General features: G+C 37.1%; 1 protein-coding gene across 12 annotated transcripts in view; it reads right to left on the bottom strand.

Annotated features, from left to right (window-relative positions):
- JAK2 (Janus kinase 2) overlaps positions 1–22,190 on the bottom strand; it is a 91,524-nt gene that overhangs the window by 10,980 nt on the left and 58,354 nt on the right. For all 12 annotated transcript variants that reach the window (XM_065046020.1, XM_065046025.1, XM_065046022.1 and 9 more), the window contains 13 exons: positions 19,520–19,677; positions 17,365–17,476; positions 15,452–15,638; positions 13,928–14,055; positions 13,275–13,409; positions 11,623–11,710; positions 9,406–9,533; positions 8,534–8,672; positions 7,005–7,156; positions 5,938–6,088; positions 5,160–5,296; positions 3,764–3,953; positions 2,743–2,867 (listed from right to left, as the gene is read on the bottom strand). In XM_065046020.1, coding sequence (XP_064902092.1) covers positions 2,743–2,867; positions 3,764–3,953; positions 5,160–5,296; positions 5,938–6,088; positions 7,005–7,156; positions 8,534–8,672; positions 9,406–9,533; positions 11,623–11,710; positions 13,275–13,409; positions 13,928–14,055; positions 15,452–15,638; positions 17,365–17,476; positions 19,520–19,677 — 1,830 coding nt within the window. The remainder of the gene's footprint in view (positions 1–2,742; positions 2,868–3,763; positions 3,954–5,159; positions 5,297–5,937; positions 6,089–7,004; positions 7,157–8,533; positions 8,673–9,405; positions 9,534–11,622; positions 11,711–13,274; positions 13,410–13,927; positions 14,056–15,451; positions 15,639–17,364; positions 17,477–19,519; positions 19,678–22,190) is intronic.

The following is a 22,190-nucleotide window of genomic DNA, read 5'->3' as shown; positions in this document are numbered from 1 at the left end:
TGGTTCTAAAGCAGAGTCACAAGAAATTCACGACAGAATTCAGTGTTTGGAGAGTTACGATGGTGTTCCAGAATGTGATGACATGACTATATTTGAATAAATCTTGATTTTTTTGTTCAAGAATAAATGTAGAGTGCTGTTCATGGAAAAATAAGACATTCCCTGAAAATTAGCTGTAATGCATCTTTTGAAGCAAAAATTAATATAGGACCCTGTCTTATTTTTGGGGTAGTAGCAAGGAATCAAATGACAGCAAGCATGCAAACCCACTCATCTTAGCGCTCAGGTAAGGGCATGCCTCCACCTCTCTCATATTTGAGAGAAGAGCAGCAAGGCAGAAGAGAAAATTTTTCTATTAAAAACCCCAAAATAACAGAGTGACAGAAATGCAGAGCAGAAAGGTGTGAGATGCTGAAAGAGCAAACAAAAACAGCTAAAAGAAAGGGGGAAATGTGATCAGCTAAAGGAAAAGCATCCAGATTCCATTTTGTAATATTAGGTACTTGCTATGTTTTAATTAAGTTCCTTTAAAGCAACAGAATGCTGAGGATTAAAGGGAAATATTAAACCAAGCAATATAACCTTTGCTTTCCAGGTAATACAGCAACAACGGTGCAAAGCAAGACACATACACTGCAATTCTTACACTTTGCTTCCCTTAGAAGTGAAGATACTTCTTAAAGAGCAAGTCCTATATATGGACTTGTCACATTCTCAGACTTTGTGTACCCATGCTTTGTCTCATGAAAGCAGGATGTTTTCTCACTTAAGTATCTGCAAAAGGCATATTCCAGCTCCCTTCCTCTTGGTTGGTGCTTGGTATGTAGGAAGCAGTCATTTTAATGACCATCCTGAAGACCTGTATATATTTCAATGCTTCTTTTATACATGCATATGTACACACATACATTAAGAACCTTTCTCTTTGTACATTCTGACTTCACTTCCTTTCCCAAAGTGTTTTGCCATCCCTGCACTGCCTGCGAAAGCCAAAATCCACCTTCTGGTCCTCCTATTAGATACCTCTGTTTCAGAGACCAGTGTCCTGAGATATGCTGCAACTGTTGTTCCTTCAAGCTTTGTAAAAAGCTTTGGATAAGGCCTGAAGACTTCTACACGTAAGCTTCAGACCTTCTTACGTGAGTAAACGGGGCAGGGGCTTTACAACCCTTCGGGTCATAGCCTGAGATGGCCACAGAATAAAACACGTAAGTGGCTGCAGACTTTGTGTGTTCAAAAATCCCTGCTGCAACTTTATTCTATGAAAGATTCACTGTCACTGCCCTCCCAGGTGGCACTGGGTGTTAGGCTCCTACAGCTCTGTGCTTGAAGAAAGATTTTATTTTTTTTTTCCAGTGACTTACCAGCACTGATAAAAACAGTTATTTTGCAGCAGAAATAATATGGAGAGAATTTCTTATGCTTGTTAACAGAGAATGACTTCTCATTTTGAACACACAGATCAGAAGGCTTTTTAACCCTCTTTGAGTGGGTGGCCACATGTCCAATCCTTCCTCTCTGCCAAAGGCTTGTGAACGTTTTCTGTTTTCCAACCCCATTGCGCATTGCTTGTCCATCAAGAGTTTTTGGTGGAGACTACCCATCTAGCCTTGCACAGCAAAGCGCAGGGACAGGCGAGAACAGCTGATGAAGGTGCATGCAGCATCCTCTATACATGCCCTGTAGCTAAGAGGTTTACTGAGTCAGCCCAGTTTCAAGCAGGAACTATCAAGTTCTGTTCATCAGGTGGAAGCTGGAATGCCTGGAGATCATCTTGGTTCTGGCAGACTCTCCTGGCCTCTTCTGCAGATATTGCAGAAGGAAGTCTTCTGCTCTGAATATGGCAGGGATTGCCAGACATAACAACATCTATGGGCTACGTACCCTGAAGAACACTCATTAATTTTAAGTAACCGACTGTTTCCATGTCTTTGAGTAGGTACTGGGCAAAGGAATTTGAAAATATTTCTGTCTACATGTCTTGAGGGGATGAGGTTTGGGTTTTTTTTTTTCTCTTCTCTTTCCCCCTTGCCCCTGCATAATAACAATAAAAACAGAGCAGGCATAAACCATCTTCCTAAGGAAATGAGATATCACAATAGAGAACAGATTTTTCCCCCCTTTTCAGGATTTTATGAAGGATGCTCAGTACCAACCCCTGAGACTAATAAATAATATATTATGGCTTTGGGCACTTCTGTGACCTCTAGTTCTTCATACAGAAACCATGTATCTTTGCTCTTTCTGCTAAATAAGCTAATATTATTTACAGTTTAAAGTAAGTATCTTAAACATATAACATAATGTTACACTGTTTTTACAGCCCAATGTCCACATTCTGAAAAATCCATTACGGTATGTCATGAACAGTTTGCCTGGGTGAGTGCATTAACTCCTGTAAATTTTATTTCTGCTCTCATCAGGGTGAAAAAATGCTTTAATTCTTCTGAATGAAATACAAGCTAATCAAACTATAAAATAAACACAAATAAATGGAGTATATTCAGCCTCAGTCAGCAGAGAGGCCAGCCTCCGCACCCTGCATTAAGATACTCAGAAGTTTGTCTGGTTCTTGAGTACATGAATACATATTGCTACTTCTTTTAGGGTTATATGGCGCTATCAGCCCAACAGTATTATAAAAGATGCACCAAAGCATCCAGTTCTGGTTGTTTTGAGACAAATGAGGCAAGACCAAAGAGACAAAAATTTGTTGAAAAATATCAATCTGAAACTTCCTACCTTGCATATCTGAGATGCATAGAGCAAAAGCTTCTTGTGGTCCAGCCTCTCCTTGTGTTTCTGCAGATAATCTCGTAAACTTCCATATGGTAAATATTCCATAATCAATCTTAGATTTCTACGACCTTTTACAACAACAACAAAATACACTTTATATTTTAAAACTTGCAACTGGAAAGTGACAGAAAACTTAACATTCACAAATGTCTATGAATAAAAGTAATAGAAAATTGTCTTAATAAAAAAAAAAAATATTACATGGAGATCACAATGCAATTTTTCATATACTAGTTAACTGCATTTGTTCAGGAAATGCCAATGATTTTAAACACAACAATACTGTGAATATGCTTGATATACAGAGCATCACTAATCAAGAACCCCTCATCAATACTTTAACTACTATTGCTAAAGCAAAGTAAAATTGCCACATGTGTGTATCTGTGTTTATGTAATTCCTCCTCATTGCTGAGATGAACCTCAGAACAGTAACTGACATCAACTGGCCAGCAATTTTACCATCTTTAAGAACTTAGCCTGATTTTGAGCCCATGCTTTCATTCATCAACTTGAACAGCATCAACAATTCACTCAAACACATCCATTTCTGAAACTTTTTCTGTCTAGTCTTTTACTGTATTGGCTGTACAAGAATTAGTAATATCCACTCTTGGACACTACATTGAGCAAAGTAGAACAATAGTCACAAAACGGTTGCATTTTTCCACTTAACCCTAAATTCTTTTCTAGGAAGACTTTCATGCTTTAAGACAAAGAAAAAAAAAAAGGTAACTAGTCAAAATGGCACTTTCTCTAAATAAAATTGTGCAATGAGCTGAATGAATAAAATGTCCAGCTTGTACTGAGAAGTAGTATACTAAAAACACTATTTCCTCTCATTCGTGCTAAGTCCTGGTAAAGTCAGGACAAGTCAGTGGCTTTCATAAACACTTACCTCTCTGAATTTCTCAGTATGCACACTTAGGTGTACACCTCAAGGTGTATTCAATATAGCACGTACCTGCACTGTAGCATACTCCTTTGTATTTAACAATGTTATCATGTTGCAGAGATTTAAGTATTTCAATTTCTCTTTCAAAGTCCCTAAGGTGCTCTTCTGTGCTATGTTGCAGCTTTTTCACAGCCACCACCTCTCCAGTATTATCCTGCAGTGGATCATACCGGCACATCTCAACGCTGCCAAAATTTCCCTGGATCACAAATGGAAATGTTGAATCAAAAACAAGTCCATATCACTGTCTCTTTATTAGTGCTTGTTCACACTGCCTCAGTGCTCACCGTATCAGAAGTAAGGTGACCACAACTAATTATTTAAATGAAATGCCACAAAATCTCCCTGAGAGAAAAGGAGTACAGGATGACAGCTAACAGTTCTGTAAGAAACGTGTTCTATGAAAGGATGCAAACAACACAGGAGGAAAACAGGACAAGGAGAGGGGGTGACATCCATTAATTTTCTCTCCCTTCTTCACAAATTTCCACTTCTACCTTCAAACGGTCAGTTGGCATATGTTTTCTGCACTGGCAAAACCCCCTTAATTTAGGTTCCTCTTGGCTCTCAGTTCTCCTTTGTTTCTTGCTGGTTCTCCCCCTGTAAGTTTCAATGTTTCACCTTCTTCCTTTCCTCTGTTTATATTGTCTTTATGTTCCCTTACGCAGTCATCACCTGCTGCTCTGTTCCTCTCCCTGTGTTATGCTACCATGTACAGTCAACAGCCAACCATGTGCAAACAGAAGTAGTTCTGCTGCTTCGCTTTCACTAGGACTTGGAATCAAAGGAACGTATAGCTATCGTGTCAATAAAAAAACATCAACTAACAAGGAACCATTATGAAAATACGGTACTTGGTGAAAATCTGCTGGTTGCACTTGGTCATCTGTCTAGCCATGCTTTCACACAGCCAGGCTGCAGTGACTTGTAAAACTAGTAACCAAACGCTGATTTCTAAAGCCTAAAAAGTTCAAGGACCACTATATCTCAAAGACACTACTGAATTTAGGGACTGCATATTCCGACTTCTCAGAGGATGCATGCACAAAAAAACCCAACCCCGCTAGTTCTATGTAAGACTGCTCTGGAGCGTTTTTCAATTAATACCATGTATAAAAAGAGAAAAAAAAGTTTATGTCAGATGCAGCTCTGCATTACTGAAAAAGATTTTGGCTTTCTGCTGTGATTGGATTCATTGTAGAGATCAGTCATCTTTGTCCTATCTAATGATATTGTGAATCTGGAAAAAGATCTAAAGGGAACTGAACATTGTGGTCAGATATGACTGAAATTATTAATTTCTGTAACAGAATTTTCAATGTAAATAATGTATATGGGGTCATTGGAAGATAACTGAAAAATATAGTTATTTCCTAGGTGATCAGAGAATTTTAAAACAACCTACCTTGCCAAGTTGCTGTAAAAACTTAAGATGTCTTTCTTCAAATTGTGTTGGGTCACGATCCTCAAAAGCGCCAGAAAATCCAAGTGCTCCAATTCTCATATTTGGCAACATATCACTCTCTGTCAACAGCTCATAATCTGAAGGGCAGGAGGAAGGATGAGAGAGAGGAAGGTAACAGGTGGCACAGGAAAGCCAAGAGAAGAATGAAGAAACTTATTACAATCATGGTATGTTCTATCTCTGCTTGGCATACCCAAAAGCTCAGTAGAATATCAAACACCGCCCTAATTTCTATATAGTAACTTGCAGTCAAAGAGAAAGACATATTACAAAAATGTCAAATATATTGTCTTGACTCATAGCAAGTCTTGCCTTAATCTCCTAATTTTCCTTTTTTTGCAGGCCTATTGTACTTCAAATTTAGCAACTATTGTACAACAACTCCACTACTGCAGAAGGGAGAAATGTAAATGTCACAACAGCTTCTGATAACATGTGTCTTCCACTTGGAAAAAAGAAAGGCACCTATTTGTTGTATTGAGAGAAGAAAGAAAGACAGTAACAAACATAACATACTTCAGTAAGAGACTGAATGTTTTGGATAGACATTAATCAAACCAGAAAACTGTTTTCTCTTACAAAAAACTAAAAAGCAGTAACACAGCGCCCTTATGAACTCAGATTTCCAAGGCTGCTTTGGAACGCACCATATGAAAATGAACCAATGGTAATCAGGGTTCTTTTTGTCTACTGTGTTCCTGTTGTATCACAGACTCACCTGGAGTGAACAAACTGTTCAAATCACGTATAATTGCTCTAAATGACGGCCTGAAATCTGGCTCATAATCCATACAGTTGTTTATGAGGTTTGCTAGTTCTGTCCAGTTGGGGGCAGGAAGCTGGTGCCTATCTTCATAAAACTGTAGTTTCTGGAATTAAACAGATAAACGCTGTTTTAATATACAACCACGAAGAGCTGCAGAAGCCTTAACATTCTCACCAGAGCAGTCGAAAATTACAGCTGTCAACCAAGACTTGTTACCTCACCAAACGTAGATCTGACTAACTCAAATCAAATGGATGACTATGTAGCACGATTCAGAGTAATCAGTTCAGAAATTCCCAGTCAGTTGCTGGTGGAAGATTAAGAAAACGGGTGAAGATAATAAGAAAGACGGTGACTGTTTTGTTGGTAATTCCATAAAACCTCAATTGGATGGAATCCAGCAGAAAATTCCATCCCCCTGTGAGCTGGCTAAGCATCTCCAGTTGTAAAATGTTTCATAAGCATTATGAAAGAACGTGGATTTTGAGAAGGTAACAGTCCATTTATAAAATATAATACAATGAATCTTTTTGCTTGCAACTATGGGAGCAAATATATAAGAAAAAATACTTTACTGGAACATGTTACCCCTCACCCCCTGTCCCTAACTGAGTCAAAGTTAACATTTCTGGCTTAACTAAAACAGTAGAATTTATCTCCAACACACGAAGTCTTGCAGCATTCAAGATGTTAAACTACTAGAATAACACCTATTGAAATCCATGTACATATTAGGAACGCTTTTTGTTTAAACTGACACATTGTTGTAACAATGTAAGAGAAACATGAATAAGAGAATACTGGAAACACTGTACTTTGTCCCCACAAAAATCAAACCAAACAACGTAAAACTAAACCTCAACTCATCACTTCTCATCATTATTTACCAGTAAAAGTGTCCTTTTCCTACAGTGGTCATGGGCCATACCGCCTTACATACTGATACAGTTACAACAGCAGACATTTTAAATTAGAGGTGTCCAAAGAGCTGTTGTGACTGCAGACGCAGTAAAACTTACTCTTGAAGAATCCAGTGCACTCAGAGGTTTGTCTCCCCCGCTGCAGATTTCCCACAAAGTAGTACCAAAACTCCATTTGTCTGTGGCCAGGCTTAATTGTTTGGGATTCTCAATACATTCAGGTGGGACCCATGGTATTCGCTCAAGAAGAACTGCACAATCATGCAAAGGAAACATCATGTTAAGATGAATAATAAAACCAGAAAATTCTACAGCATGTTTGATTTAGTAAAAATTACAGGAATTTCATTCTGTGATGTGATTTTAATACATTTCCAAGTTTTTGCTCCTGCCTGAAAAAAAAAAAAAGCTACAGAACACATTAAAATACTTATGAATCAGAATGGAGGACCATTAGTTTTACTGTAAAATGAGCCTAATGTTGTAAAACCACCTTAATGTCATTTACACATTATATCTTTGCTCCAACATCTGTATTTTACCCAACGTTACCAAGATTTAGTAGCTACCACAAAGGAACTAGATGGCAAAGAGTAAAAAGTACTTTGCTAGAAGCTGGCACATTGTGGCATAGTAAAGGTGCCATAACACAGAATTTCCTACTATTTGATTTTTAAACTTCTGGTACTGAGTGTAGTAACAAGTTAAAAGATTATTCAGTACTTGTCAGAGGTCCTTAAAATGAGATCTCAGAAGATTAACGTAGGCTTCTCCTTTAAAAAGAGGGAATTTCAACAGTTTATTGGAAAATAACAACACTGCATGGCTTATAGTCTCTTAGATGTATTATCTCTTGGCATGTATAAAATTACCAAGTATAAAGTGTGATAAATTTTCCAAAATTGTTAAAAAGACTAGGTAAAGAAAAGTAAGGTTGCTTCAACTTCATTAGCACAACAATCTTGCACACGCTTACAATTTATTTTCATTTAATGCATTTTGCTTTATAAACAGCATTAGAACAGCCTCAATGTCAGATGATAATACAGTGTTTATAGCACCATCAAGTGGCTTCAGGCATTGACCAAGAAATGCACTGAAGATGATTTTCAACTGCCAGGCAACATTTTCAAAAGTGCATTTACTTTCAGATCTGAAAGCTTATGTAAGCTATAGAATACAACAATTCAATCTTGATCAATAATAAGATACTAAGTTCAGCAGCTACCTGGAGGTGCAACAGACTAATTCACAGTACACTGTAGCATACTAATAATACTACCAGTGAAAATGAGCTTGAAAATTATAACAGCAGAAAAAAAACCCAACACCTCACACAATGGATAATTGTGGCTTTATTTCCTGTTGCTATTTGCTGATAAAGAAGAAACATTAAAAACTGCTGACTAGGAATGGAGAAATTATTTTAAAGTGACAGATGGACAAAATAACAGAAGCACCTTAGATGGTGGTCAGAAAAACAAGACACCCAGAACAAAACAAGCACATCAACAAAAAACAAACCACAAACAAAATGACAAAAAAAACAACTAACCAATGAACCAAAACCCCACAAATTTCTTTTTAAGTCAGAAGCATTAAACAAGAAAGCTGACACAAAAACTTACTGTCTCTTGGCAAAACTGTAATGCTGATACCAGGATCACTTAGTTTTATAAATGGGAGGTTTCCAGACTTTCTGTCTTCCTCTCTGATAAGCAAGATGTTTTTTGCACAGACATTCCCATGAACAAGTCCTTTATCCTCCTATGAGCAAAAGTATGTCTTATAAATACTGACAAAAAACTTATGTTTGAAGATGTATTTTAAAACCAATACTTTACACCATAAAGGAAACAACAGTAGAGAAAACAATCATCACAGATTTAAGTTGATCAAATATCGGACATGTCACCAGTTCCTCTCAGACTTATGCTTTCTAGCCATTTTTTACACATTTTAATTATCTACCTCAAGTTTCAGGTTTAAAACTATCTGACCTTTATTACAGGGGAAGAATACTGGTCCATCATTTAAACTCTGTTAAAGGGAAGATTCATCTCATCATATAACCTGTCTCAAATAACAGCCTTTACATTGAATTACATAGACTGTAAGGTTGGGAGCTGGTGCACAAAAAGAATGTACTAGTTTTCCCCTCCCAGTGGTTAACTACTAACACTACCAGGAAATAGTTTATATTCAGCATCATGAGTTAAGAAGAGAAAACCAGAAAGGATTGATTCCTGGGAGGCAGGGGTAGGGGGGGAATTACTAGAAATGTATTTTTATTTCAACTGAAACATAAAGCATTAAAAAAGAATGAGAAATTCAATTGCACTTTGTGCAAGACACAATGGTCTGTTCTTGGTTATTCACTATCTTCAAATACCCTCCTCCAGAGTTTTGAGAAGGGGGGTAATAACTCAGCCATTCTACATGTATTAGCCTGAAACACTTGAATTCAGCTATTACCAAAACTGTAGAATAAACTACTCACCAGAAAATGCATAGCCAATGCCAGCTGTTTGGCTACTTCCAGCTTCCACAAGATATTTATAACATTTTTGTTCTTTTTCAAATACGTGTCCAAGGATCCAAATTTTACATATTCTTGTACAAGGATGTCTGATTTCAAAAAGTAAAAAGAGTAACATTAAAACCAAGACTAAAAAAATGTAATTTCAAGACAGATTCATTACTCTAGTACTACCCATCTCTGTTATACCAAGTTTGGGAACAAAGCTATATAACATCTGAGTACTGCCACAAATTCTGTTTTCTTCACACTTATTCACAGTGTGGAAATTTGCCTTATTGCTTTTAAAATGCAAAATTACTGTATTTAATAGGTTGTTTTAAAGAATAGGTTTCCATCTGAACAAATCCAGTGAGCATCCTTCCACCCTCACTTGAAAGGCACAATAAGTAACATAACCTCTGACAAAGCATAGTAATGTACAGCAATATCAATGTAGTGAATTAACATTCACTTCATAGTTGTTTACACTCAATATTCTTAGTGAAAAAGAAAATGCTTTTCTAACAGAAGATGTACATCTTGGAAACAGACTAATATTTGCATTAAAAAAAGTTATGTGCATATATATATATATATATATATATATATGGCATATGCTTTCATGCAGTCACCCAGTGAATAAGCCAAGAAACAAGATCCATCTCATAGTGCTGCACAATCTTCATCAGTTTCAACACAATAATTTCAAATTGCATGACTGAGCTCCTTCCTTCAGCTGTAAGATGCTCACATTGCAGCGCTTCTCATTTAGAATCTAAAGACACTGGGAACTTTGGGTTTTATATTTGTTATAACAAACCCATTTTTTATAACAAATTCATTTTATAGATATTAAAATTCAGGGATTTTTTTTTACAATTATGTGAAGCAATTTTCATAAAATACATCAAGTGTGTAACTCACAGGAAAAAATAACAGCTTCTCTTCCTATTCCTTAGTAAGTGCCTCTTATTAAATTAATAAGCATCTTGCCTTCAGAAACAGAACTGCCTATGAAGGGCAACTGTGATCTAAAGAACTATGTGATCATATACATCTTTAGATATATTTTTTTTAACCACACACTTGATCTACCTGAAATTTTGTATATAGTCCCCGTGCACGGTACAAGGAATGAACTAGAAAACACACTCATAGGCGTTTTTGAAAATACAATGGTATAACAAGCTCTTGGCCAAACACGGTGCTGTGCCTTTTCCAAGCTTCAAAGGGAAAAAACTCCTGATACAGAATCTAGCCTGCTTTTCCAAATTCCTTCTCTCTCAATGCAGAGAACCATCAACATAATAGGTTTATACAATTAAAAATTGCTTCCCTTTGTTACAAACTTCCAAACACAGAAAAAAAGAGTGGTTTTAGGACAAACCAACATTTCTGCCCAGCATCCTGAATAATGAGAAAGAACTGCTAAAGTGAGACACATCAGTGCGTATTTGAAGATAGCACACATAAGCATATGACAGCTGTCCAAAGTTAAGATTTAATTACAAGATATTATAAAAGAACTTCAGGTGTTCTTATAAAAACAATCAAACGAATAAATAGTCACCATGCAGTAAGTGAAACTGGAAACACATCCTGCTCCTGTAGACAACGCAAGGATTTCACCTTTGTTAACATTTGGTGGTGTTTTTGCTGAAATAATGGGACCTATTTTTTTGAAATGGGATTTCCAAACCGAACTTCCCAAAGCTATTTTTGCGTTCAAAAAGTCAGCACATATGTGGGAACAGGTGGCAGTTTCTGTGTTTCTGATCACAGTAAATGAAGATTATCTTGGGTAGCAAAGCACTTCCCTTTCTAACTAACCACAGCTGATACAATGTAGAGGTGCAATTTTTCTGGCATTTCAAAAGGTCACTTCAGAAGTTCAGCAAAACTTTTCAAAAGTGAGATTTTCAGATAGAACAGACATGACTGTGAGTCATTTATAGACGTTACTTTTCACACTGACTGCATTTACACAATTTTTCCATGTTCTTTGTTATCACTACATTAACTAGTTCTCAGACACCAAGACTAAAACTACAGCAACGTGAACATGCAGTGGGCATCCAGCTACCACAACACGTTGGTTTTTTTTATTTTTCCCTCCTGCTTTTACCCAGAAACATTGGCAAACTCTAATGACAGCTGTCTAAAATTAGTACAAAAAGATAATTGATTTCTACTTACTCTCCTCTCCACATACGCAGACTCCATAGTTTAACACCAAATGTTTGTAAGAAAGCTGGCTCATCATGCTTGCTGCCTCAAAGAAGGACTTTGAGGAAGGAGAGAGATTGAGAAAGAATAAATATCAATGAAAACAAAACTCAGAAACATTACCTGATTTCTGATAAACTTATTAAAACCATGGGCATTTTTAGACCATTTCAACTTCCATTTCATTGCAAAGACCCTGTATAACATATCTTATATTGTTTGTGGTTGGTTTAGAATTTTTTTTAAACAATTGCTATTCCACGTTCCAGAGAGGTTAGCAGTGTCTCTTTCTGCAAGCAGGTGTATCTCCACATTTTAAAAACAATTTTCCTTTCCATGTCAGTTAAGTAAGTAATGTGAACAGCAGACAAATTCATGATGCACTGTTTAGTTTCCAACTTACTCTTTGATAATGCACTATTCAGTTTCACGCTGACTTCATTGCAACATATTAAGTTAAAAGACAAGAAGTATTATGCTACTAATCCACTACTGCAAGACCTTACCTAACCTTGTCAGGAAGGTTTCAGATGCTTTTATTTCTTTACTGCTTTTTAAATTCTCTTCAATGGCATCTCCAACTACACTTGCTTGTGTACTGATTATTCACCCAACAAAACAAGGTGAAAATTAGCATATTTCTCTTCAAGTTACTATATTTGTACTTCTGTATTCTAATCCTTTTGACAACTGATTTTCACTTAACTTTACAATGCGAATATATTACTCAGCTTATTGAAGTTAAAATATTGTTTCTTTATAGTCTTCAATTGTCCAAAGTGTATGCCTACATTGTTTATGAATACTAGCTATCCAAAATGTCTTTTCCTTTTTTGCCTATAGGTTTGTCTTAAGTAATTGAAAAGTTCAGTAAACAATAGATAGGTTCTCTTGGCTTGCTGTAAATACAGCTAGATTGAGTACGCATTTGATACAATTATCTCATCAAAATAATCAATAAACAGGCATATAAAGTTATATTAATACATTAAACATTACCATATCTTGTTAAAAGTCTTAAAAATTAAATTATCACATACACAATCTTGAGCCCAATTACATTACCAGTATCACAGTTTTTGCACAAAGGTGTTTGCTCACAGCTTTACTCAAACAGTGAAAGTCTGCGTTAATAGGATGATTCTATATATGGCAAGTGTTTCTCATACATATATACTTCTGATTTGTTATGACTTGGCACAAAAAGTTGATTTTACTGGACAATCAGTATGACTCCAGAACACTGAAGATATCCTACTAAAAGAAAGTAATTTTCCATAGATGTTGGTACCTCACCTGTCAATAATGTATTTAGGGGTAAAGGCAATTCTGTGGCCATAGGACCTCTCCTGTGGTACTTGTATCATACAAAGAAACTGTTCTCTGGCTGTCAGTGGGTAGCTCTGAATTCTCCAACAGACGGTAGGGAGAGGGAAATAAAGTACATAGGTATCCTTCCCAAAGCCAGTCTCAAATCCACCCTCCTGGTGTCGCAAGGCCAAGAATGAGCTTGGTTCAACACACAACCCTCTACCATATAACAAATACTCATTTATTCTAAGAAAAGTAACGCTCATCGTAGAACAGACGAATGTTATATAGCAGCCAACAATCACACTAACCTCAGAGTAGTTTCTATGTACTTTATCCAGCACCTTTAACAGAACTTCGGTTTGATGGAGCTGGCCATAGTCTCCCACTTCTTTCCTTACACCTTTGAAAATCTTAGTAAACGTGCCCTGTCCGAGACTCTCCTCCTAAAATACAGGAAGGACACAGATGGCAAAAAATTAGAAATCTCTACCTGTTTTGCAAAAGATCTCTTAAACACCCACCCTAAATAATGTATATGCAAATCTTTACAGCTAGCACACCTCTAGAATCAGACTGAGGGGACAAGGAATCAACTGTATCAGAAACAGCTTGAATCTTAGCTTATTTTTTAGACTCCTCAAGGATCTCAGAAAACAACTTGCTGCAAGAACCAGAGAGGAAGAAATTGCAGTTATTAAGACATATTCAGACATCTCTAAACGTAAACAACTAATACTGCAGTCAAAAGGGCACTTCTTACTTTCAAAACCCCACAATCATTTGTATTAGCAGAAAATTTAAAATAAAATTATTTTCTCTAACAACTCTAAGGCAAGATTACAGAAAAATCTTATAGCTCAGATATGGCTCTTTTAAACATATACTATTTTTTAATTTTTTTTTTAACTTCTTGCGTATTAAACCAACCATCTGCAGTGGAAGAAGCAACTAATGGGCTTACAAATATCAAGTCCTCATTCCGGATTTTGTGAAAGACCATCTGGTTGACATTATTGTGTCTCTGCAGCGTGGGTGATGAAGGTACATCAGAAACACTATTGCTTCTGAAGACTAGGAGATTTGATTTATCTGGGAGAAGAAAGAGGGTAGGGAAAAGAAAAACAAACTAAATTTGTAAAATATAAAACTAAGCCAATATTATTTCAGAGGATTATTGAGATCCTGTTAATCCAACAAAAATAAGATATTGCATTGAAATCAGTTTACTTAAAAAGCCACACAGTATTTCATCAACCAAATTCAAAGTCTGATTTTCTTCTGATCAGCAAAAACATGTAGGTTTACTTAGCTATTTCAAGTTTCATACTTTTGACACACATTCTGAAAATAGTCCTGCTTCCTTTCATATTTCAGCTTCTGCTGTATATGTAATAGCAATCAGGCGTGCAAAAAAAGAGGATATAAGTCACCTTCTTCTTTTGTATTACGAAATCATTCTGGTAAAGATGTGCATGTCTTTCTGACGCCCCTTTAGAGCTTTTACATATTTTTGTTCCAGCAACACTTTAGTGATCCTTATCACCTTAACAGAGTAGGTATTCTTCAAGTGATTTTGAAAAAAGACTTTCCATGAAGTAAAGCAGGTCTGTTAGTATATTTATTCAATTATTTATACTTCTGATGCGTATACATTTCTGTTTGATTTATACAGAAATAAGGTCACAAAATTATTATTTGTAATGTGCATGTGCATTTACTTGTAAAATTTCTTTTCTAAACTTTTGAATCCATTGGATAATTTCAATCAAATTTGAGAGAGGTAAAAGTGATATCAAACAGTCTATTTCCTCAAGTTTTTGTTTAAACAGAGACTTGGATAGAGACAAAGACTAATTCATATTAACTGTAAGAAGTACTACTTACAATCAGCAAAAGTGACAAACGTTATCAGAATTCATAAAGGAGAAAGATCATATGAATACCAAAGATAGGTAAAACCCTTTAATTTAAATTAGAGAAAACGTCACTCCTCACGCGGGAGCTCCATTAGACATGTATTTTTCAGTGTTAAAGAGAAGCTGAAACCACACTGCAGCCTTAGCATAATTCAGCTAAGATGTCAATAAATTCACTAGCATTGCTGGTTCCTCTGCTTACGGAACTATCCTACTGAGAAATTATACATTTAGCAGCTCTTTTCTTCTCAAGACGTGAAAACACTTGACTGAAGAAGAAATGCTGATGCACACAATCCACTGCAATTAAGAAACCAGTTTTGCTTCTGATCATGAAACTGGCTACCATGATTCTGGAAGACCATCAATAACAAAGTAGAATTTGACAGACACTAGGACTGAAAACTATGAAAAAGAAGATGAACAAAAAGGTCAGTAAACTTAAAAAAAAAACCCAACACACAAACACATGTATCTACCTACATAAAAGTCATTTAACATTAACTTATTCTTAAATCTTTAACCCAAAAGTTGGAAACCTTCTGCTTAGAAGTAAATCTTTCTCTTACCTTTTGGTTTTGGAGGACAGCATTTGACGAACTGGAATATTATGCTGTCTGAACGGACAGTTTCTGTCTGGTAACAGGTCAACAGATCCTTAAGGTTACCAAAACTTCTCTTGGTTCCGCTAAGATTATATTCGCCATTCTCATTCTTTGTAATTAAGCAGTGCTTATAATCAGTGGTATTCTCACGCTGCAGAGATTTTTTACATTAAAAATAAAATTTATCAATATTTAGTATTTAAAAGCTTATCTAAATCTATAGGATTCTACTAATTAAAGAAAGAATGCTTCAGCAAAACACTACCATAATTTGTTAGTTTACTCTCACTATGTAATATTGATTCTGAGAAAACATGATTGTACTCCCATCACTGGAATTAGCATGTTGATGCTAAGAAAAACAAATGTTACAAAACCTGCAAAGAAGGAGCTGAGAAAACAGATAACGGATGCTAAGAAATATCTTTCAGAGCTAGTAGTTAAAACTTCTTTGCCTGTATGTGGGGTAACATCAAAACAATTTTATTGGAAGCAATCACCCAAATGCTCATGCTCTGTGTTCTTTTAACAAGCATCTGGAGATCTCAGCTGTAATTCTGTTTTTCTGCTGTCTAGAGTACTGTTCTAAGCAATTAGTTCCTAGCATAGATTTTCAATACGCATTGATTTATTTTTACAATGAATCTTGAAAAAATCCCATTAAATATTTTTAAACAAGAGGAGCTCTTAATAGTGCTTTCATGGTCCTTCATGTCAATACTGTAGAAAATGTTCCAACAAATTCTGAATCTCAAAAGCCTTCTAACGGCTTGCCCAGAAAAAATCAGAACACAGAAAAAACCCAAACAAACTAAGCCATGGCTAGGTCAGTTAATGGTAGGCTTAACGCACAAGCTCGACTCACAGACTTTGACTCTCCAAGCTTGCTCAGGAACTGATCTCTTAGTCTAAAAAGTTGCCCAGCAAGCATGCTTCACTGACATAACGATTTTGTGAAACATCTTAAAATGGCTGTATACTTCTCTATCTGATGTGTTCATCAGCGTTACTTCGTCATTTTCAGAGATGTACCTGTCTCTGAGACTACTTTGTGAACTTGCTAGCTTGCTGCAAACCAGCAGGAAAACCCTTGTATTACTTTCCCTAGCTAAAACCTCAAAGGCAGCTCTGTGAATTTAAGAGAAGCCCATCCTTGGAACAAGATCACGCAATTGTTTAACAGCTATATCAAATAATGTATTGTCACTGACTGCAGTCTCATGGAAGAGAGGTGCATCTGGTTCTTCAGCTGATGAGAACTGCAGGCATTTCAAGGGTGGTTCCCACTCAAGCTGACACCAGATATCCAGAAGGAGATCTGTGTTACTTAACAGCTAGCAAATAATCTGGCTGGCCCAGCACTGGGGATGGGGACAGGACTCAAACCCAGAACAACCCATAAAGGAGAGACATTCAGATCACCAAGGGCTGTATACTCAAGACTATTTAAGCTCTATTCATGGAGGTTGCAGGCAGAAGGGATGAAAATCCCACAAAAGAATGCAACTACAAAACCCAAACAACAACAACAAAACCCCAACAATTGAACAAAAAAAAACAAACCCCGAAAAGAGCCCATCACCCAAACACTGGCTACAGTCTCAAGAGCCAAGTTACCAACCCCAGAATTCTCAAGCTGTCTTCCCTGTCTTGTTCTCCTAAGCATATGGTATGTGTCATTAGCAATTCTTTACCATGCAAGTGTTTTGATGTTTCTCACAAGACCCTAAAAGATGGACAATCTGATAGAAGCAGCTATGGAATACACACATCAGACAAACATTCTGGCGAGAAAATCCTGAATCATTTACTGAACATCCCATGCCCGTTATTGTAACGCAACAAAGATTACACAGATACTAAGTCAGAATACAAACCTCTATAGCAAAGGTGAGGAAGTATTTTTTAAAATCTTTAGGACTGCAACGAAGAACGTAGAAACCAGTCTGATTACCCGCTTTCTTCAGTTTACTGATAGCAAAGTCCATGCTATAGTAAAAAGAAAATATTTAATATTGCATAATTTCAAAAACCAGCGACAGAGATTGGCCAATTAGCACTATTATCAGATTACTAATACAACAATTCAAACTCTCAAATTTTTACAGCTTCCTTTAATATTTTCGTCCCTTTATTTTCCAATATTCAGGGTGGCTGCTTATATAGAAAACAGTGTACTAAAAATTCTTAATACTGAAAACACCACTATTATTTATACAATGAGGAATTTTACAGCCTAAAAAAGTATATTCTCCTAGGCTTATGATACAACTTTCAGCATCCATTAAAGAAGAAGCTGTAATAAAACTGCCTAATAAACAAGCTAAAATTAGCAAAATACTTGTGTGGGTGGAAAACATGGGTTTGAGAAAGGGCTAACAAGAAAGAGGAGTTGAAATAAAACATGATTTGTTACTACAAAAACCAATTTCCCCTTAAACAACCCTTGCTAACTGACTATTTCTATCCATCTCTGAGAACGAGAAACAGAATGGCTTGGAAACATCTGGACACATTGTACGTTCTTCTAAACAGCCCTAAATAAAGGTCAATATACAGCACTACTCATTAGTAGAAGAAATATGATTAGAGCTGTATAGGTCTCTAATGCTATCCTCCTCCATCTCTTTTGAAGGTTGTGGCGCCTATCCTCTTTTTGTCATCAGGAAATTCACAGAACTATTCTGTATTAGCTGAGCAGACAGTGCTAGTTTCAGCAACATATCTTGCATCTATCTGTTTTCCAGCTTTCTGTAACTAAAGCAAATATTCATGTTATCCTGACTGAATACTTCACAGAATCACAGAATGTCAGGGATTGGAAGTGACCTCAAAAGATCATCTAGTCCAAACCCCCTGCCGGAGCAGGAACACCTAGATGAGGCTACACAGGAATGTGTCCAGGCGGGTTTTCAGTGTTTCCAGAGAAGGAGACTCCACAATCCCTCTGGGCAGCCTGTTCCAGTGCTCTGTCACCATCACCATGAAGAAGTTTCTTCTCATATTTAAGTGGAACCTCGTGTGTTCCAGTTTGTACCCACTGCCCCTTGTCCTATCATTGGTTGTCACACAGAAGACCCTGGCTTCATCATTCTGACACTCATATTTATAAACATTAATGAGGTCACCCCTCAGTCTCCTCTTCTCCAAGCTAAAGAGACCCAGCTCCCTCAGCCTTTCCTCACAAGGGAGATGCTCCACTCCCTTAATCATCTTTGTTGCCCTGTGCTGGACCCTCTCCAGCAGTTCCCTGTCCTTCTTGAACTGAGGGGCCCAGAACTGGACACAATATTCCAGATGGGGTCTCACCAGGGCAGAGTAGAGGGGAAGGAGGACCTCTCTTGATCTACTAACCACCCCCCTTCTAATACACCCCAGGATGCCATTGACCTTCCTGGCCACAAGGGCACAGTGCTGGCTCATTCTTCTAAGCTTCTAGCTTCTGCAAACAATAAGCAATACTATATGAACTATTAAAATAAGTTTTTTTAAAAAAAAATTCAACAAAGGTACTAAATTCTTCCTCAAAAAAAAAAAAAGATCCAACAAAGCAAACAAACACAGAGACAGCATTCCTTAAAACAAACGAAAGTTCCAATTCATATGGCTAGCAGTTCAATGCCGTCCTTGCTCAAATATTGAAGAGAGTGTTACCCAATTTTGCCTTTTTCCCCCTGGACACTCAGTTAATACAACAATTGGAGACTGCAGTATAAACACAAGATGCTCTGTCTGTCACACTGTGTGTTGCTGCCATGGTAGTAACTATAATGATGTCACTACTTGTTCTCACTTCAAGAAAACAGAATACTAAGGGAAGAAAATTAAAACCAGAATATTTCCATTTATTTCTTGCAATATGTCAAGAAGGCACTGTATTTTGCAAAGTGAAAAATAAGAGGAAAAATGCAGAGCATTTTATGTTACATAAATGTAATAAGTACACATTTCAAGATATCCATTATGGTTCACAGTCAGTGCAAGTTCTTTCAAAAATAACATCACCTTATTATACTGCTAAAAAATGCTTACAAAATTGGTCCATGGCAGTTGCTTTGGATATTTTCAAGGACTGATGGTGGAGCTACTTCCTTACATAGATAATGGTGGGCATCCGCAGTTAATCTGTAATATCCATCAATTAATGACACAAAGGAGAGAGCTTCTCTTAATGACTGAAATTCAGCCTCCTGTCAAATTCCAGGGGAGAATGGGGTGGGAATTGGGAGGGAGAAATGAGAGAGAAAGAGAAAAAGAAACAGAGAATGAAAATTTCAGTTTTTAATAGGCAACATAAAATTCCTGGATATGGTAATGGTATAAAAGACACAAATATATGCATACATTAAATATGTCCAGACTTTTTATCTATAGCTTGTACAGTTCTGCCTTCCTGGTGCCTGCCTGCCTTACAAAACTTGTTAGCAATCTTCAGTGTTCAAAATTAAACCCAACCCAAATCAATCTGCCACAAAAATAACCAAAGCTTACTCTAAATATATGAAACAGAAGATGAATGCTCACAGGAAGGAATATTTGAAAGGGAAAAACTGAGATACACCTCAGCATGGCAGACACCCACTGCTCTGGCATCACAGTGTTATTTTTTTTTTCCCTAAACAAAAGTCTTCATTTATCAAAGATTTATGGGGCTGCCTTCAAGTACAGAACAAATATTTCTAGAAAAGCTCCTGCCTGAAAATTAAACTAATAGCGAAAACTGGCATCCTGAGCTGGATCATAGATAGAAGCTGACCTTTAACTACTATCAAGAGAGGTGCAATCAATTGAAGAAGGGAGAAGAATAATGTGGTCAAACAAAAATGGGGTGTGGAAAAGGTCTATGCAGAAATTGTTGAACAGGTAAGAGATGGGAAAAAATAAATTAATCTGTATTATATTTATTAGTCCAAATGAAAGAAACTATGTGGGAATGGCAGGATGTGCAGCTCCAGCTAAAGGGCCTTGGACAGATTATACAGAAGTCTGTTTTTTATGAGTGTAAGAAATGATAGCCCAGGCCAGTGAGAATGATATCTCGGGTAGGAAAACCACCCCCATACGTATGATGTGTGAATGTTGGGCTCAAGCGTGTGAATGAGTGGGCTGGAACACCGCCCACAAGATATGCATGGGAACATGACTGAAAACAGTCATGAGTGTGGTGTGTTTAGAATAACCTTTTTTTGAAAAAACTGTCTAAGCTCTTAGTCCTGTATCTGTAAACATATAAACTGAGAACTGTTAATAAAAGAGAGCTCAGCTCTGCCTGGCTTTGCTCTTGATGCTAACAAGAACTCTGTGCCTGTGCGTCTCTGTCTGCGTCTGTAGGTGTCGTTCCTCATTGCCGCGAAACTAGAGTCTATTTTATGCAACAACCTACGTTTTCTTAATATTGTGAAAGTGTGTAAGAACATTAAGGCGGTCTGTACTTCAACAGAGCAGTGCTACTCTACCATCTACAGAGTCACACCAGATTTTATTCAGTAGAACAGCCCAAAAGAACAGGCTTTAGTATGTACTACAGAAGTCTGCTCATGACACTGGGGACACGCTTAGTGGCTGAACACAATTGCTTTTGATCGTGTGCCAAGAGTTTGTGCGGAGTCTTCAAACTCCTAATTAAAAGCGGACCTGGAAAAAGCTATCTTTCTAGTTGTTTCGACATGATCGGAAAACCCACACAGACCTAGAAAAACAGCCATTTCATTCAATCCATGTGTCCTAAAACTGTACACTGTAAAGTACATTTATACAACGGATTATACTAGCTGTGTAACAAGTTAAACTAAATCACAAGTTCTGGTGTGTAAACTGTCCACACACAAATCATAAGCAAAATAGCAGCTACTGCACTTTTTCCTACTTTGCCTTACACTTCAGTAGATTTTTCGGCCAAGCTCTTAGAAAGTCACTTCTACCCTTGGAAGCATATGCAGTCAAGTACTTAACTGCTATTACTGAGAATTTTTTAAAAATAATCCTAATGGATCAAGATTAAGGAAGCCTCCTCCACCGATCTGAAATATTGTTATGCTCTCAGCATCGCAAATGCACACCACAGATATTCTAGGTACTCTTATGTTTCAATAAAGAGCCTTGAAAAAATTTCCAGTTCTTAACAGGTCATTAATTCTGTGCCACTAATGCAGGAAATGAACGTGAATCACAATTCCACTGAAAGTAAATCATACGCCTTTTTTAAAAAGAGCATTATTAGAAAATCAAACTAGTTAATGCTTATTGAAATATTTTTGGAGTTTTTAAAAATTAATTTTACAGAAAAGAAGTGCATAAGCTGTAACACAGCTTTTGCACACACAAAGGAAGCTCCCTGGTCACATACATGCCCAAGATGGGGAGCCCTGAAAGCCCACAGGCCAGTCAGAGACAAAGGAAGAAACAACTTGTATTTGGTTTGTATGGCAGGGTTTTGGCGGGGGGGGCTACAGGGGCACATTCTGTGAGAAGTTGCTAGAAGCTTCCCCCATGACCAACAGAGCCAGTTCCAGTCAGCTCCAGGAGACACCCATGGCTGGCTAAGGCTGAGCCCATCAGTGACAGAGGTAGCGCCTCAGTGATAATGTATTTAAGAACGGAAAGAACCGCTGCAGAACAGCAGCTAAAGACACGAGTGAGAACATGTGAGAGAAGCAACTCTGCAGATACTGAGGTCAGTGGAGAATGAAGGCAGGAGGTGCTC

The sequence above is a fragment of the Columba livia genome, chromosome Z, assembly GCF_036013475.1.
Source record: "Columba livia isolate bColLiv1 breed racing homer chromosome Z, bColLiv1.pat.W.v2, whole genome shotgun sequence".
Taxonomy (NCBI): domain Eukaryota; kingdom Metazoa; phylum Chordata; class Aves; order Columbiformes; family Columbidae; genus Columba; species Columba livia.
Note: the sequence above shows the minus strand (reverse complement) of the source record. Positions and strands in the feature narration are given on the sequence as shown.